At 35.4% G+C, this 17,854-nt stretch overlaps 1 protein-coding gene across 1 annotated transcript; it reads left to right on the top strand.

Moving 5' to 3' along the window:
- Positions 1–718: 718 nt before the first annotated feature.
- traf3 (TNF receptor-associated factor 3) lies at positions 719–16,742 on the top strand. The gene is made up of 11 exons (XM_052580780.1): positions 719–1,131; positions 8,175–8,431; positions 11,849–11,900; positions 12,053–12,157; positions 12,395–12,559; positions 13,013–13,093; positions 13,227–13,301; positions 13,383–13,475; positions 13,620–13,760; positions 14,922–15,096; positions 15,184–16,742. Exons 2-11 carry the CDS (start codon positions 8,178–8,180, stop codon positions 15,753–15,755), a joined length of 1,713 nt encoding a protein of 570 aa, XP_052436740.1. The 5' UTR covers positions 719–1,131; positions 8,175–8,177; the 3' UTR covers positions 15,756–16,742.
- Positions 16,743–17,854: the final 1,112 nt, after the last annotated feature.

Below are 17,854 nucleotides of genomic sequence, written 5' to 3' on the forward strand. Positions count from 1 at the left end.
TGTGATGAGAAGCTTGGAAGTCTATTGGTGGATCTCAGTATTAAAGGAATTGGCAAAAATGGATGAATAAAAAATACAAATAAAACTGGTATGTATTTTATCACAAAATGAAGAAAAAAAGATTTTCTTGAAGGAAATTAAAATTTATTTACATTGCATGATATTGTTACTACAATTCGGTGTATTATCAGAGGTCTCGCTGTAATGTGAAAAAGAAAATCATTGCCATGTTGCAAAGAAAAAGTATGTTGATGTTGATACTTGTAATAAAATATTGTAATAATTGTATTGATATAATTAAAAAACCTATAAATTGAAGACTTTAATAATAGTAATAAATATGTGAATAGTACAATACACCAATGCTGTTATTGTAGTATCACTGAGATACCAATAGTTTTTATTACAAATCTGAATTCGTTTTTTTTCTGTTTTTTTTAGTAATTTAGTTGTGTTTATCATATTTTGTTAATTTATATTAATCCATATAGTGTCTTTTCAGACACACACACACACACAAAATGTAGTTCCATCAAATGTTATCACTAGTGTCTTACAGGTGTTGTTCTGGACAGAATCCGATTAGACTTATTCAAATCGATATATCTGTGGATTTGAGCAGTAAAATGCATGCATCCAAGCGTGAACAGAGTACAGACCCTTCTCATCACCTAATAGAAAGAAACACGTGGATAAGAGCAGCTGAGGTGAAAGGGCTCCACCTAGCGGCCGAACTCGAAACAGCAGCCTGTTCTTTCTCTATGGCGTCCTTTTACAACCAGCTACAATTTTTTTCATGACGGGGATTTCCTGAGGAAGTCAGACCAAGGGGGCTTTCCAGTCACTAGACTTCATATCAACAGCACACTGCCACAGTGGCGGCTTCTCTACCTTTTCGTGTACCTCAACCGAGTCGTTTTTGGAACATTCTGATGTCAAAATGACCCGATTTGATCCTAAGGCCGTTGTAGCCTGTTTGAGAAGCGAGGACGGAGCTGTGGCCGCGTAAATTTGGACGTTGTTGTCTCGGTGTGTCTGTCATATGAGTGGACCATCCGTGGCTCTTTTGGTGAAATTCTTCAGAGAAACACGGTTGGATCATCGGACGACATCGTTGACCAACTGATTCATGTAAGTGGAGGGCATTTTCACAGATCCACATATAACGTGTAGCTCATGTTAGTGAAAGGTAAGATTAGGCAAACCCGAAGTCTATGGGTTCACCTTCAGTAATCAAAGTGTGTCTTGCTTTGATCCGAGAGCTTCTCCTGCTTCTCTTTACTGTCTCCTGGACAAACAGGGATCTTTTGGGCTCTGATTCCTAAAGTTGTGAAACACATTAGGCTATCAACATGCTAACAGCTGCTTTACAAATTCATGATAGATGATTTTGCTGCCATTATTGGTAGAAGACCCTCTCACCTTTGCATGTGTGTGTGTGGTGTACTTTCCACTTTTGCTTTTATTATGAGCACAATCGTGATTTTTTTTTCATTTAAAGGTCTATAAATTTCACATGTACGTTTTATATGTTGGCTTTGTTGTGTAGAAAGAGGTCATTGTCTTTAAACTAAAGCCTGTATAACCTTCATACAGTGTGATCTTTAATGTTTTTCTGCTCTTTAATCTTCTGTGGTCTTATTCCTTGGGGGCAATACCTAACTTGCAAAATTCTTGCATGATTTAGGCCTGTAACGTTACGCTACTGATGGAAAAAACCATGATGGCATACTGTATTCCACTGTTGGATGCATAATGAGACAGAGAATGGGTGTACTTCTGTCTTGCATATCATATCCTAATCAGAAAGGGTTAGCTCTTGTACTAATTGAGTTTTAAATCTAGATCCACCAGTACTGATTTTTCACAGCAAATATGATGATAAACCTAAATGTAGATTTGAACTGAAATTTATGTATGCCATTTTTTTCTTTCCTTTTTTTTTGCAGTGTTTTATACAAAAAACACACAACATAAAACACAGAATTTGAAATATATTATTAAACGCATATAATTTCAGCTAATAATTATCGCATATATTTATACATTAACGTTGATTTTGAATGTTTTTGCTCACCGAGGCTGCATTTATTTGCTAAAATTATTTACAATATTTTTACAATTTAAAATAGCTGTTTTCAGTATATATACTTTTTAGATGTAATTGATTTATTTGATGGCAATGCTGAATTTTCAGGCAGGCATTAATCAAGTGTTAAATGTCACGTGATCTTTCAGAAATCTAATGTGCTGATATGGTGCTCAAGAGACATTTCTTATCAATGCTGAAAACAGAAGTATTTATGGAAACCATGATGCATTCTTTTTTTTTCTTTTTTTTAAGTATTCTTTAAATAGAACCTTCAAGGGAACCGCATTCATTTGCAATAACATTCTACATTTTACATTTGATCAGTTTAATGCATCCTTTCTGAATAAAAGTTAAATTTCTTCAAAGAAAATCAGACAGAATCCAAGCCTTTGAACAATAATGTGCATAAACTTCGGCTCTTGATTTTAGATTTGTGAGTTGTAATTAAATGTAATTAAGTGTAATGCTAAAAACAAAGCAACTATTATGTGGGGAGTTTGGCACTGTTGAACTTTTCTGCAAGATGTGGATACGTGTGGTGACTGTTATGTAAATTGGGTTATGTTGTACCAAATAGAAGAATATTAAATATATCAGTAAATTCAATATTCAATAAAAAGATGACTGACAAAGTAGTAAAGTGTAAATACCGATTCTCAGTCTGTCTCTATTTACATACCCAGCAGACAGAAGCAGTTAGAAAATCTAAAACAGTCCAACATGTGCTGCTGTGTGCAGATCAAAACTGAGACTGTTTGAATCCAGCATAGTTTCACTCTCAGAATAACACAGTTCAGTGTTGTGATGCACTATAGAGAACAGATTTGGGGCCTGATTTCAACAGAAGTTGGAGCAGATGATCTTCTGAAAGCAGAAGGGGGCTGAGAAGATGACATAAGCCCAACTTCTTTCCTTGCATTTTCACATAAAGCAACCCCATTACTTTTTACCCATCACATCTTCATCATATGTTCATATCTGAAATGGTGTTTTATTCCTGTAAGTGCTCTATAGTAGTCACACATGTCTTCCTCTAGTAAAAGGTCAGGCCAGAAAGAGGTGATATTCCCCTTCTAACTTCTCTTTCATTTTTGTTATGAGATCTTCTGCAGTGCAAATACATTCAAAGAATCTGTATTACCTTGACGCTCCTCAGCTCTAAACTAACAGTCTGAAATGTATCGTGTTACACTTTTCACCTGTAGCTATCTCTGGTATTATGTTTTTTTATGAGATGGAGACATTGCTTAGTCTTGTCTCATTCGTTCTTGGTTTTAAATGGCATGTTCCGATACTATGAGACACATTTTTGTCCTTCATCTTGCTTTTGGGACATACCTCTGTAAATGTAAAAAATTCTTAACCGTTCACCTTAAAGATGAACATCCTGTCCTTATTCACTTAACGTTATTCTAAACTTGAAAGACTTGAATGTCTCTATAAAGTGGAAGAGAATGGTAAAATGGTCATTCAGTCTTAGACATTCTGCTAAACATCTCCTTTTGTTTTCTACAAAAGAAATAAAGACATTTAGGTTTGGAACACGAGGGTGATTAAATGGGTGATTTTTGGGGGAACTATCCTTTATGTCTTAGACTAGGTCCAAATTTCACTAGATCACAAAAAAAGTAGTTTTTCACCATTAAGTTAACTTCAACTTACCCTAAAAGTTTGAGGTCAGTGATTTTTTTTAAATTTATTTATATATTCCTGCATTTTATTCCGCACGGACGCAATAAATTGATCAAAAGTGACCATAAAGACATTTGTTGCAGAAAATTAGTTTCAAATAAATGATGTGCTTTTGAAATTTGTGTTCATTTAAAGAATCCTAAAAATATATCCTGGTTTCAACAAGAAAGTTAAGCAGCACAACTATTTCCAAAATTGAAAACGATAATACTACTGCTGTCAAACGATTAATCGGATCCAAAAGAAGTTTCTGTTTACATTGTATATTTGTGTGTACTGTGTATACTTCTTATATAAAAATATAATAACAAACATGTATATATTTAATAAAAATGTTTTTTATATATAATATAAAATATAAGAAAATTAACATAAATTTATGAACGTAAATATTTTCAAAAGATATACTATGTGTGTGTATTTTTATATACATAATAAATATACACAGCACACATGCATATATAATGTTATCAATTACTTTTATTTTGGATGCATTTTTTCTTGAGCAGCAAATCAGCATATAAGAATGATTTCTGAAGGATCATGTGACACTGAAAACTGCTGAAAATTCAGCTTTGAATCTGACGTGGAAAATTATTAAAAATTGTAAAGATATTTCACAATGTTACTATTTTGCTGTATTTTTGATCAAATAAATGCAGCATTGACAAGCATATGAGATTTCTTTCAGAAACATATAAAAACCCAATTTATCCAAGAGTTTTGCTCCAAACCTTTGAATTTGTATTGTATGACTGATTGTATATTAATTTTTGTTTATACAATTAATTCATTGTCTAGTTTCTGTTACATTTGGATAAGGTTACATAATTCCTGCCATAAACAATAGTTTACTAGCAGCTGCCTAACGTCTTTTTTTTCTTAATGAGTGTTTACGTGCTTGTGTGTGTGTGTGTGTGTGTGGGTGTGGGTGTGTATGTGTATTGTCAGCAGTGACAGAGAAGGATGAGGCAGCAAATGAAAAAGCCCCTTAAATATTCCTGGAAATCCCTAGAGAACTGCACATTCTGGTCAGCCACCAGTACATGGATTTTTATTTCTACTCTGAATATTTCTTTAATTTTTATTGTGTAGTTGGATATTTTTGTGTATTTATTTCAGGGACAGTTTTATCCACACTTGCTGGTAGTTAGTTTTATTTTTGACCTCACGAGACGAGATAGGGAAATACCTGTTCCTTAAGTAAAACAGAAACAAAACCATGGACGAGATCCACTGAACTTTCCAACACAACTAACTGAGAATATTCGCTTTTGTTTTCGTGAGTGACTCTGGATTTTTCCCAGTCATGATGTCCAGTAAAGATAGAGCTCAAATCAGTCAAGTTACTTTCGTGGTAATTTTACAAAAGGCATGTTGGGCCATGGAGAGCGTTTGTGAAACACCCAACCGTCACTAAGGCTGTAACGTGTTGTATACGTCAGATGGGATTGAACTTTTCTTGCTGAGAGTGTGAATAATGTAATTGGGTGTGACTGTGTGTGAGCATCGCACATGGCTGTCCAAACACGGTTGTCATCTTCCTCCCAAAAACCATATATCTGGGCAACAAAGCATTAATTGGTTAAAAAAAAAAAGAGTGCCTGTCCAAAAAAGTTTTAATGTTTTTTTTTATCATGTTGCTATATGGTTGGTATTATGGCAACGATTATAATCACAATTATTTTGGTCAACACTGAGATAAAGATTATTTAAAATTATTACTCAGGGACTTCATGAGTAAACATCATGCATTTATTGAAGAACTGGATATTTATATTATATTGCAGTTAAATAACTGAAAACCAAATAAAAATAGGCCCGTATTTAAATAAAAAGTGCAATAGTAATAAATGACAATAAATTAAAAATAAAATTTCAAATGAAAAAAGTTATATAGATATAAACATAGATGGATAAATACTTTAAATAATTGATTAATTAAGTATATAATTAAGTACATTTATTAAGTATATTTAAAAATATATTTGGCATATAAATTGTATGTTCGCTTGCATAATGGCTAATTATTATTATTTATTTATTTTATAATTTTGAAAAAAAATAAAAATTCATCTGAGTCTTTTTTTCAATGTAAATTGGTGGGATTTTTCAGCCATTTTGTCATACACTAGGCATTAATCATCAAGCTGATTGGTTGTAAAAGACGTAGCACACCTGCTTTCAACAAGCCTCACAATTTGAGGTAGCATTTTGTCCATAGTAGTCTGCCTGGGATGAGTAACTTGTTGAAGTTTACTACTTGGTGTTAGTAGTTAGTTCAAATTTGTAACCTCGGATAAGGCTCGCCAAACAACATTACTAAAGTTTTATTGTGAAGAGCAGATGTTTGTCACTGGATGCTAGGCCAAACCGTTCTGACTGATCTATAACAGCTCTAATTTCCCATTTGAAAATATTTGTTTGTGAGGTTTACCTACCTTCATAAACATGTACCATAAATAGCTATAATTTCAGTTTCCTTTTGTGTCGGAAAGTCTCTGTTCTGGAGAGGAGGCATGTGCGGTGGCTACCAGTCACTCTTGTGGAATAACTGTGGTATCCTCTGCTTAAAGGAATTCTAGCAGCGTTCGGCAGTGGAGCCGGGACCTTCCCGCTTGTGTGGTTGCTGTGTAGCTGGCTCATAGGGGAGATATTATTAGAGCTAGAGAGCTATGCCTGTTATGAAGGGATTTCCCAGTTTGAGAGCTGCCGGTCAGGAGTTGTTGATGTGGCAATGTATGCACACTGTTTAAGTGGCGCCTTTGTGGCAAGTATTAGAATATGAAAATGTAAGAGAAGATGACTAACTTCTGTCGGTCTGACCTTGGCTTGAGATGTGAAACAGGCAGAGAGGCAGACGTCAAGCCGTTGTGATGTCAGACGGCTTTTAAGAGGTTAATAGGTCTGACGACGCACTCGTCATTTACTCGCAGTCAAGATGATTCAGTCATAACTTACTTTGCAGTCATGTTTTGCATATGCAGATATGAAATGAAAATGCTGACGTTGTTTTATAATCATTGGTTTTGTGTGTCAGAAAATAGTGCTTTTGTAAGGGTGGATATAGATAAATCCACTTTTTATAAAAATTAACTCATTTATTGAATAATAAATAAGTGTTGAACAATGACACATGGTGTATAGGGATATTACTGAATTAAAATAAAAAAAATTTGAACATATTTCCGGGCTATTTATTGTCTTGACATTTAAAATCAACTTAACAGTATATTGGCCAGTATTATATTTTTGGTGTATCCCTATACCCTTATGATAAAACAATACAAATGTATTTTCATGTACACTCAAGTTCATTGCAAGTCTTTTCATACAGTTATATATATATATATATATATATATATATATATATATATATATATATATATATATATATATATATATATATATATAATACATTTTACGTATTATATTTATTTCTTTCTTCAATACACTTTATTCCTGTGATGTTATTCCTTTAATCAGTGTATTCCTGTGATGGCAAAGCTTACTAATTGGCTTATTTTAATCAATATTAAAAATAGTTACGCCAATAAAATGCCAAACTTTTGAATGATATATTTATATTCCACAATGTAATGGTACATCTGAAGGAGTACCTATATGCTGTGCACTGGCATTTATTGATTTGTTTGTTTTGTTTTTATTATTATTTGATCTTGATTTTTCTTTTTAACATGGGCAGTTTATAGCTATGTCTGCATAGCTAATTTCAAGCATTTCCATAAATTTCCACAGCTGATGTGTTGAACTACACCGGTGGTTTTTCTAGAAGGACACCTGTGTGAACTTGAGAGGAACTGACTCATTCATCCAATAAAATCATCTTGGGACTGGTAAAAGTAATTACAGGAGTGAAGTTCGACAACTGAAAGTCAAGCATCATTTGTTTGCAGATGCCACTTTGATGTTTGATGCATTGCTGACATTTTAAGTGTGTCTTAAGTGTCCAAAAGCTTTCGGGGGCTTCAGGTAGTCACGCCTTAAATCCATCAAACTTTGCCGACTTCATAAAGTTGGAACAGCTCTCTTGCTAAACACTTAACAGCACTTGTGTTTTGGAAACAATGGTAGCGAGGCGGCCACAAATTGGTGTTAGCCAAGGGGGTCTGGATCCAATCAGACAACAGCCCGTTCCATTTATATTTCAATAATGTTTCCCAGACAATACAGAATTCTTGACAGCTTCAATCTGAACAAGAACGAATTGAATGTGCCAAAGATGACAGTAGGCTATCCTTTTTCTTCCTTCACGATGTTGTGTTTTTGGAAGTCATTGAGTCTAACTGAGATATTCAGCATTTCAATTTCTCTCGTGTTCATGTTGTGGGTGTAGAGTTTAGATCCTAACCTGTCTGTTTTTCTTCAGGTCATGTCCGCAGGGCGTAATGTGGAACAGCAGATTGCCCTGCAGCAGCGTCCTCCATCTCTTGCCATGCCCTCCATGGCCCAGCGGCCCAGGGCAGAGCCAGGCTTCTTACCCCAGCACGGTGGATTTAGGGACCACTTCGTCACGACGCCCGAGGCCAAGTATCGCTGCGAGTCTTGCAGGCTTGTGCTCTGTTCCCCTCGCCAAACGGAGTGTGGACATCGCTTCTGCGAGAGCTGCATCACAGACCTGCTCAGGTGAGCAACGGTTCATTAGTGCGCTTCATACAAATGCTTTAATAATAGGGCAGCTGCAGTGCCATATGCCGAGCGATATCAAATATTTATTTCCATAAAGCTTCCAACAAATTTCTTATCCTGTCTGGATATACTTTATCTCGTTTGTATTTAGTACTAACTTGCGCAAAATGGAAAACTGCACACATTTTTTTGAATGTCTATTTCATTTATGCTGTATGCTAGTAGGGGTTAAAGAGAAAAACATAAAGCTTTTAAACGGAGAAATAGTAAAATAGTACAATGGGACAATGTTGCTAAATATGACTGCATGGTGTCCATGGGTCCTTTAAAAGTCTTGAATAACTATTTCCTAATAAAAGGCCTTAAAAAGACTTCACCCCAAAGTGAAGATTTTGTCATTAATCACTTACCTCCATGTCGTTCCAAACCTGTAAAGCTTTGTTCGTCTACGAAACACAATTTAAGATATTTTGGATGGAAACCATGGGAGGCATATGACTGTCCCATTAACTGCCAAGTAAGTTACACTGTCAAGGTCCAGAAAAGTATGAAAGACAACAGTCCATCAGTGGTTCAACCGTAACATTATGAAGCGATGAGAATACTTTTTGTACACGGAGAAAACTAAAATAATGATTGTCTCCTTTGTCTCTCCGCATCACTGTAGTGCCATTTTGGAGAATATCCACTGAGCGCAAACTGTGTACGCTCTTCTGTATCAGCCGTGACACAAGGATACGTTTTCTATGTGTATTTACGCTTTGATTTGGAAGAAAACAGTGCATCCGTGCAGCACGTCTGACACAGAAGAGCATACACTGCTTGCACGCGTCCAGCAGATATTCTCCAAAATGGAGCTACAGTGATGCATGCTTGCAAATATTTTATAGCTTTTTGTTTCTTCAAGGGTAATATAGATTCAATATAATATTTCACTTCATTTTTAAACGCTATAAAACATTTGTTTTGTTTTTTACCTGAAAATCTACATTTATGGATATGAAATTTAGCCATTAAAATAAAATAAAACAATACAAAATAAGTGCAGGTCTTTTTATCTTTGGAGTTTACAATAATAGCTAAAAGAACATCTTTCCACTGTAAAATCAAATCTCCATCAACTTTTCCAACAATAAAGTCAAGTACATTCTGCCAGATAAAACACATAAGGGCAGTGCCAAAATAAATGAACCGCTGTCTCCGGCTTCTCACTCACAAATTTATTAAAATATGCAATATGGTTCCATAACAACATCAATCTGGAAAAGGGCTCTTATTGATCTATTATAATTATTACAGCAGAAACATATTTTACCTACAGGGGAGTGATTTGGTGAAAGGCATGGAAGTTGCTGAAAATTATTATTATTATTTTTTATTTATTTTTTTGCTGTTTAAACAACATATTTTAGAAGAAATCGCACCCAAAACAAATGAAAATTCCTTTGGTGTTATGGAAAATTACTTTTTTTTTTTTTATTAATTCCCTAAAAAGAAGACTACCTGAATTAAATGGTAGATCTACCAAAAAAAAAACCATTACTTCATTACTTTGTAAGATGTCCTTATTATTCCAAATAATGTAATGGTGTGGTGAAAAGTTGTGTTTGTAAATCATATTCCTTGCCAGAAAAGCTGGTCTATGAAATGCAGAAAGCATCAGTGGTATTTTGTTGATATCAAAGTTACAAACAACAACAAAAATGTATGGCAACAGGTTGGATAAAACATGAAAGGTATTAATGTTCCAAATAGAGGCTGGATATTGAACAAATTGTCTAATCCAGTTGACTGTAAAGTCCAGGAAGTTGAGGCCGCCATTATCATATGAGTTCATTAAAATAGTTTGTCTTATATAATGTATCCTATTTTTCCAAACAAAATAAAAAAATATCTTCTCAATCTCCTATGATATTTCATAATCTACGTGAAGATTATGAACATCTACAAGGTAGCCAGGATATACCCTCTGCTCTGATACATCTCTTGAAAGCCACTGATTTAACTTATTTTGTATGAGTATTTCGAATAATAGGATCAAAATGGTCTGTTGATTCTTACTTACTATAAGAATATGAAGAATGAAGGGATTTGACTTCTGTTTTGACAGGAATGTTACAATAAGATGCCACTGAACATTCTTTAACCGCCATAAATTCACACTTCTTTACATTTAAATAGACACCAGACACCAGTTGTTAAAGTCGTTATTTTTCTGTTCTTTGTGCAAAAATAGAAAACTAGTTTCAATAATGGATCAGACTGGAAACTCAACAATTAATTGTTACTGTCTGATGAGGTGAAAAGAGAGGTCTTTAGATCGATATGACGATTCTGGGATAAAGGACAAATATTTCTGTTCAAATTGGGAACTGCTTTCAAGAGAAAATAGATTCTTTTTTAGTTTGGGAATTAATGTGAGTTAACCCTTGAGTTAATGTGGGAGGATGACACTTCTTATTAATACTTTCATTAAACATAATTAGCAAATAGCTTATAAAGTTCTCCGGTCAAACCATTTGTACCTGGTGATTTATTCTTTTTCAAATTATTGATCGCCTTTATCACTTGCTCAACCAAAAACCATCACAAATTTCTCTCTCATTTTCTTCAATAGTTTTCCTTTCTATAGAACTCAAGAAACCATCAGATACAGTTGGAGAGTAATTACAGTTATTTAACAGTTATTGTGATTTCTTTTGTATTTGGCTAATCGGCTGCCAAATTTCCTTTTAACATTTAATGACCTCAAATTTCAGAAGTTCCCAATTTGAACAAAAATAATTCTCCTTGTTGGCTTTTCCCCAAAATCAGCATATCAACTTAAAGACCTTTTCTAGGTCTGGGAACATTGCAATTACATTGCTGTCTATGCAGGGTCAGAAAGCTCTCAGATTTCATCAAAACATCTTAATTTGTGTTCTGAAAATGAGAGAATATAAGCTTAAAAAAACTGTAAATTAATATTTCTATTTCTAATAAGCTCTTATTTTAATTCACCCCTCAACAAGACCCCTTTTTTCTTTAAAAAAAAAAAAAAACAGGGTTTATTTTGTCTTAAAAACCTTAATCAACTTTTTTTTTTTTTTTTTTTTTTTTTTATGTGCGATTTCTAGACCTGGAAAAGTCATGTAAATTAATACAATTATAAAACTTTGTGCATTTTTAGAATGAATATAAATGTTTTTTAGTTATGCCCAACTTTAAACTATTTTATTAAGTAGAAATTGTGAGTAAAAATTGTTTATCCTTATTCAGTAAATCACAAACAAATGGAAAAGTTGAGAACCACTGATCTAAATAGCATTCCAAAATAAACTTTATTTATTCCATTATTTTAATTTCAAAATGTCGGTCATTTGAACTACGAATACATTTCACTTACAGTTGGATACTACTTTTTTGTTTTTTCAGTAAGCCCAACCCAATTTGTCCAGCTGATCTAGAACCACTCTTTGAAGATAAGGTAAGAAAGTGAAGCCAAAACCTACAAGGACACACCCACTCCATTACATATTAAATCTCACTCTCACAGCTCCAAGTGAAAGTAATGGCACACACCACATCTCTGTTATACAGGCCATGAAACAGGTTATTTTTTCTTTCTTATGATGTTAGATATTCCGGGATGTTTGCTGCAACAGGGAAATTATGGCTCTGAAAGTCTACTGCCGAAGTGAGAAAAATGGATGTAAAGAACAAATGAGTTTACAGCAGGTCATGGTAAGTCGTATGATTCTTCAACACAATAGTCTACATATCAAATGGTAAATTCCTTCCAAATAGAACCTGCCTCAAGCGCAGAGAAATGTGAGCACAGACTCGCATATCGCATAAGTGAGAATGGACAAATGTAGTTTTATTGATAGATTACATGCCATGTGTGTTATGATTAAGAATAGATTTCTTTGGTAAAGTAAGTTTCACAAAATTAAAATTTTGTCTCTCTCATTTGAACAGGACCACTTGGAAGTTTGTCCGTACTTCGAGGTGCCATGCCCCTTGGGAAAGTGTAAGGAGAAGATGATGAGGAAAGACATGTCTGAGCACTTGAGCCGCAAATGCAAACACCGAGAGATCACCTGTGAATTCTGCAATCACAAGATGGCCCTCACCGAGTTACAGGTAACACGCATTACCCAAAACCCCCCAATTCCCATAAAAAGGACCTGAAATCTAATGGAAAGTACTTTAGAATTTTGCGAGATCTTTTTTTTTTTTTTTTTAGTTATCATAAAGAGTTTTTTTTTCCTTGATTGAAATTAGTGGACATCTCGGTTCCTCTATGAGAAGTATTCCCCTGTGTTCTGCCATTAATGTCCCATGACCTTCGAGTTTCACATTTGTACAGGGAACTTGAGGGAATCTCCCGTTATGTTTATGACTGTCATTTAGAGAATGATCGATGTATGTTTTCACTTCAAGAACGCTATCTGTTTTTCCACTTGGCCGATCCTGTCATCATTACTCCGCACGCTAACAGTTTTGTTTTAACCATGAGTGTCTTGAACCATGAAAGTGTGTCCGTGTGCAGTATGTTTTAGTGCATTTCAGTCTAACCGTCTTCTCTCTTCACAGAAACACAAAGATACAGTCTGTCCTGCGTTTCCTGTAGCATGCCCTAATCACTGCTCCTTTTCTTCCATTCTAAGAAGTGAGGTAGGCTCGGAGTGCATTGAGCATTACTTTAGATTTACTAACATGTGTCTTTTGCTTTTAAACACATGAACAGTATTTCAGTTGTAAGTGAATGATAACAGCAGATTAATTAGGATGAATGTGTCTCCTACAGCTTTCCAGTCATCAGCATGACTGTCCAAAGGCTCAAGTGACCTGCTCCTTTATTCGCTACGGATGCTCCTTTAAGGTGATGTTCTTGAGCAGCCATTGATTTCAAATCCATTTGTATAGTACTTCCATGTTGATTCAAATTGGAATGATTTTAAAGGGGCTGAATCAAGCGATGAGGGAACATGAGTCCAGTTTTGCGTCCGAGCACCTGAGAATGATGGCAGTCAGAAACACCACGCTAGAAGCCAAGGTAGACTTTTATAAACATTTACATTTAACATATCAGAAACCAGAAACTTGTTTCCGGTGTGTGAATGAATATGCCTTTTCCTATTCATATTTCCACCATGCATGCAGTCAGCTTAAACATGTACACTGATCACTCTGTGTGTAGGTAGAGGATGTTAAGAGCGAGCTGATGGAGCGTTATAAAGTCCTGCCCAGCCTCAGCAGTCGTCTGGCAGAGGTTGAGACTCAGTATGAGGAGATGAGAGAGAAGAACAGGCAGCTGGAGCAGAAGCTAGTCAGCATGCAGGTGAGAGCCGGCACCAAGCAGTGGTTTTATTTTCTTTCTCGTCATTTGGTGAAGCTAATAATAACTTCTGATTTGTATAAAGTCCGCTGTACTGCGCAATGTGACACATGCTTTTACGTTTTTATGCCTTTGCTTTGTGTCAGGCCCTGTATAGTGGGCTCAAAGTCAGATCTAATTTAAACCTGGTAATAATTAAAGCTTTTGGATTTTGAACAATAAAAAGAACGAAACATTAAGAAACCCCTCAATTTCCTGTCGAAAATTTGTCAATGTTCAAATTATTTAATGTGTGACATTTACCATGTTTTAGGCAAATAAAGGGAACGTTCCCTTAACCTTTGTATTAAAGGTTATTAGATTTCTTGTTTCCTTTTGAAGATCCTCTTTAGAATATTTTTTAAATAACCAGCAAAACGGGGACATACCAAATATTCAAAGTTCTGAAATTCATGTGCATTTTTCAGTTCAAACTTTTACTCAAATTCTTATGATGATACAGTGATGTAATTTTCATAAATGTAAAATTTTTTTTCACCCATTATTGGTATTAATAATAAAAAAACATGTTTTCCTGTTGATAGATGACAATGAATATGTAAAACCTCAATGCAAAATACATGTCTGTAAGTAAAAAAATAAATGACAAAAATAGATCACGCTTTTCACAAAATAATATTTCTTCATCATAATTATTTCTGAAGGATCGTGTGACATGACACTGGCGTAATGGCTGCTGAAAATTCAGCTTTGCCATCACGATCGTTTTCTATGTTTATATATTTCAACATTTAATTTATTTATATTTTAAACTATAATAACATTTCACACTGTTACAGTTTTTGCTGTATTTTTTATCAAATTAATGGAGTTTTATTGACCATTAGAGAATTTAAAAAACAGTATTTTAGACACCAAGCTTTTGAGTGGTAAAGTATGTACTATACAATTTATTAAATATGTATTCATTTTAGTTAAATTTTTATTGATGAAATTTCATCAATTTCAAAATAATTGCAATGATATTCATGACTTAAAATCAAAATTTTAAACCCTTTTTTTAATTTATTTTTTTATTTTCAAAACCCAAGGACTCAGCTTTGAAATATTAGAGTCTGTGGTTAAAACACTCCTCTAGATGTTTGCGTGTGTTTATGTTTGTAGATGCTGATGAGCTCTCACTCAGAGAAACTTCTTGAGGTCGAGATGGAGCTGCGGGAGCTGCGAGCCATGAGGGAGGAGGTGGAGGCTCTGAGAGGCTCCGTGGAGAACATGCGTTCAATTGTATCTTCTCTCGACCCGGGTCGTGTTGGTTCCAGTTCTGGATCTCACACGCTGGGTAAGAAAACTTCATATACACCTCAGTAATGATCCGTTATACCAAGTTCACAACATTGTTTTAAACGCATTTCAATACTGTCACCAGGCTCCTTAGAGCAGCAGCTCTCCCGTCACGATGACCTGATGAGTGTCCATGACATCCGCCTGGCGGAGATGGACCTGAAGCTGCAGGTGCTAGAGACGGCCAGCTTCAACGGTACGCTCATTTGGAAGATCCGTGACTACAAAAGACGGAAACAGGAAGCCGTGGCCTCAAAAACTCTCTCGCTCTACAGCCAGCCCTTCTACACGGGCTATTTCGGCTACAAGATGTGTGCCCGCGTCTATCTGAATGGAGACGGAATGGGTAAAGGCACCCATCTCTCGCTGTTCTTCGTGGTCATGCGTGGGGAATACGATGCCTTGCTGCCGTGGCCGTTCAAACAGAAAGTAACATTAATGCTAATGGACCAGGGGCCGGCAAGGAAACACTTAGGCGATGCATTTAAACCGGACCCAAATAGCAGTAGCTTTCGCCGGCCCACTGCTGAAATGAACATCGCCTCGGGCTGTCCACTCTTTGTGGCTCAAACTATCCTGGAGAACGGAACCTACATCAAAGACGACACCATCTTCATTAAGGTGACTGTAGACACCTCCGACCTCCCGGACCCTTGAAATCAACTCCGCTGGGTCTCGATAATATCAAGTCACGCAGCCCTCCCAGCCAAGACCTCGAAGAGCAGGGCTGAGTTTGGATTTCTAACAGTCCGAGCCGTCAGCTTGTGCTCGAGAGATGGTGCGCTCTTCGGGAAACAACAGTGCCTTGCTGGCCTAGATAGTTACTGCCTTTTGGAGGAGGTTTGAGTAGTTGAATCTCCCATGTCAGCCACATCTAACATGCAGTCAAGAGTAATACGTCAACTCTAATCAACCCAAAGAATGTTAATGTCGAGGCCTAGATGATGCATTGGTTGACTAACATCAAGCCCAGAGCAAAATCAAGCTGTTTACACTCATCTTCGTGTTAGCCTTCAATGAGTATGAATGCGTTTGAGGCTAAAGGTCATCTCTTATATTGGTCGTTAAGTCTGGAAGGTAACCCTTCCTCTTTGGTAATCCTGACAAGCTTTGTATTGGTGGTTTTGTACAATATGCAAATATGGAACTGACATCTGTTGTGTTGTAGTGGTTTGTTGATGGACAGTGGATGTGGACGGGAGTTTTGGGATTAGAAAGTCTTGTTTGTGTGGGCAGGGGTGGACGTGTTTCTGTATAGTAGATATAAAGGACCTGACTGTGGAGCATTCATGAAGGACTACATCGGCACTAAACAGTGACCCTGCAAGGGTTCCATTGTCAAAAAGCAAAACCTCAGTTTTTATGCATGTAAAACCTATTCTTACATGACTTAACCTTTTCTGTGTTTACCACTTTGACACATTATTTTTTGTAATGTTCTAATTAATAGATGCTATGCATCAGAATCTATTGTCCTTTTGTGTTTTGTATCTTTATTTTTTAAAATGAATGCGTCCAACCATGCTGCCAGAGACACATACAATAATCCAGATCATTTTTCATGGTAGGGATGGTTTTTGCACAAGTATTGTTTGAATGTGTAATATCTGTATAAATATATCAATATAAAATTGTTGGAAAATATTCTGGATTCTGTTTTTAATGGATGTGTCAAGTTGAAGTACTTTAATTTATTTTTGAACTTGGGAGAACTGAAACTTACCTTAGGCTATACGACTGCTTTTATTCCTCAGTGAGCATTTAAGTAAATGTCATGCTAGAAAAAGGATGAATTTAGAACTTTTTTTTTTCACAGACTAATACCAGTGTACTTTTTTTTTTTTTTTTTTGATGTTGGGTCAATACCTGTAATACCTATTTCCTATTGGACAAAAATTTGATTTTTCATCTTGAGATACTGCTAAAACAAGACCACAAGAACAACAATCGTTTATCTGTATTATTTCTTTAATAAGAGGTTATATGTAAGAGGTCTAAACGATAATTTACACCTGACTAATGACATTAAGTATTTGGTTAAATCTGATAACCTTTGCATTAGAAATAAACAATGCAGATTTTTTAAAAGTAATTATTATTAACAGTTTAGACCCATCCTATCTGACAACAACAAGACAACAAACCTATTTTGACATGTGTATCATTTTTAATGTTTTTTTATGCCTTTTGAAGGAGCAAAGAGCATTTATAAACATGACTCGTGTTCTCAATATTTGTCAAATGCCTAGAATAAAAACTTATGAAATGTATAAAATATTAGATGACAGATTTAAAAAACAGAATTTTTTTAGGTCACTTTTCTGAGTCTTTTTGCCCGTAACCACGTGAGTTTCTATAATTGCTATTTGGCCTGTATTAGGTATTAACAGAATACTGTTATTTCAAAACTAACCACTAGGTGGCGTAAATGTACAAGCCTGACTTCCCGCTGTCTGCTGAGCTAATATAAAGTGGAATTTCGGTCTCGGTGAAACAACGTACAATTACGGCACTCCATAATGGATGTGTACAAAACAAATATACTGTTAATACGCTTATCTGCACTGTCAACATTTTAAAATGCTTCTTTAAATTGATTTCAATTAGGCTCATATTATGCACTGACGGGATGACATTGAAAAGGCATTTAATTTTCTTAAATTGCGGATTTTGGTTTTCTCCATGTCAGCAATTTGGTCCCTACCCGTCTCGTTCCCACCGAGAAGTCCTAGCAGTGAGCAGCAGCCACTCCGCCC

This window comes from Carassius gibelio, chromosome B17 (genome assembly GCF_023724105.1).
Source record: "Carassius gibelio isolate Cgi1373 ecotype wild population from Czech Republic chromosome B17, carGib1.2-hapl.c, whole genome shotgun sequence".
Lineage (NCBI taxonomy): Eukaryota > Metazoa > Chordata > Actinopteri > Cypriniformes > Cyprinidae > Carassius > Carassius gibelio.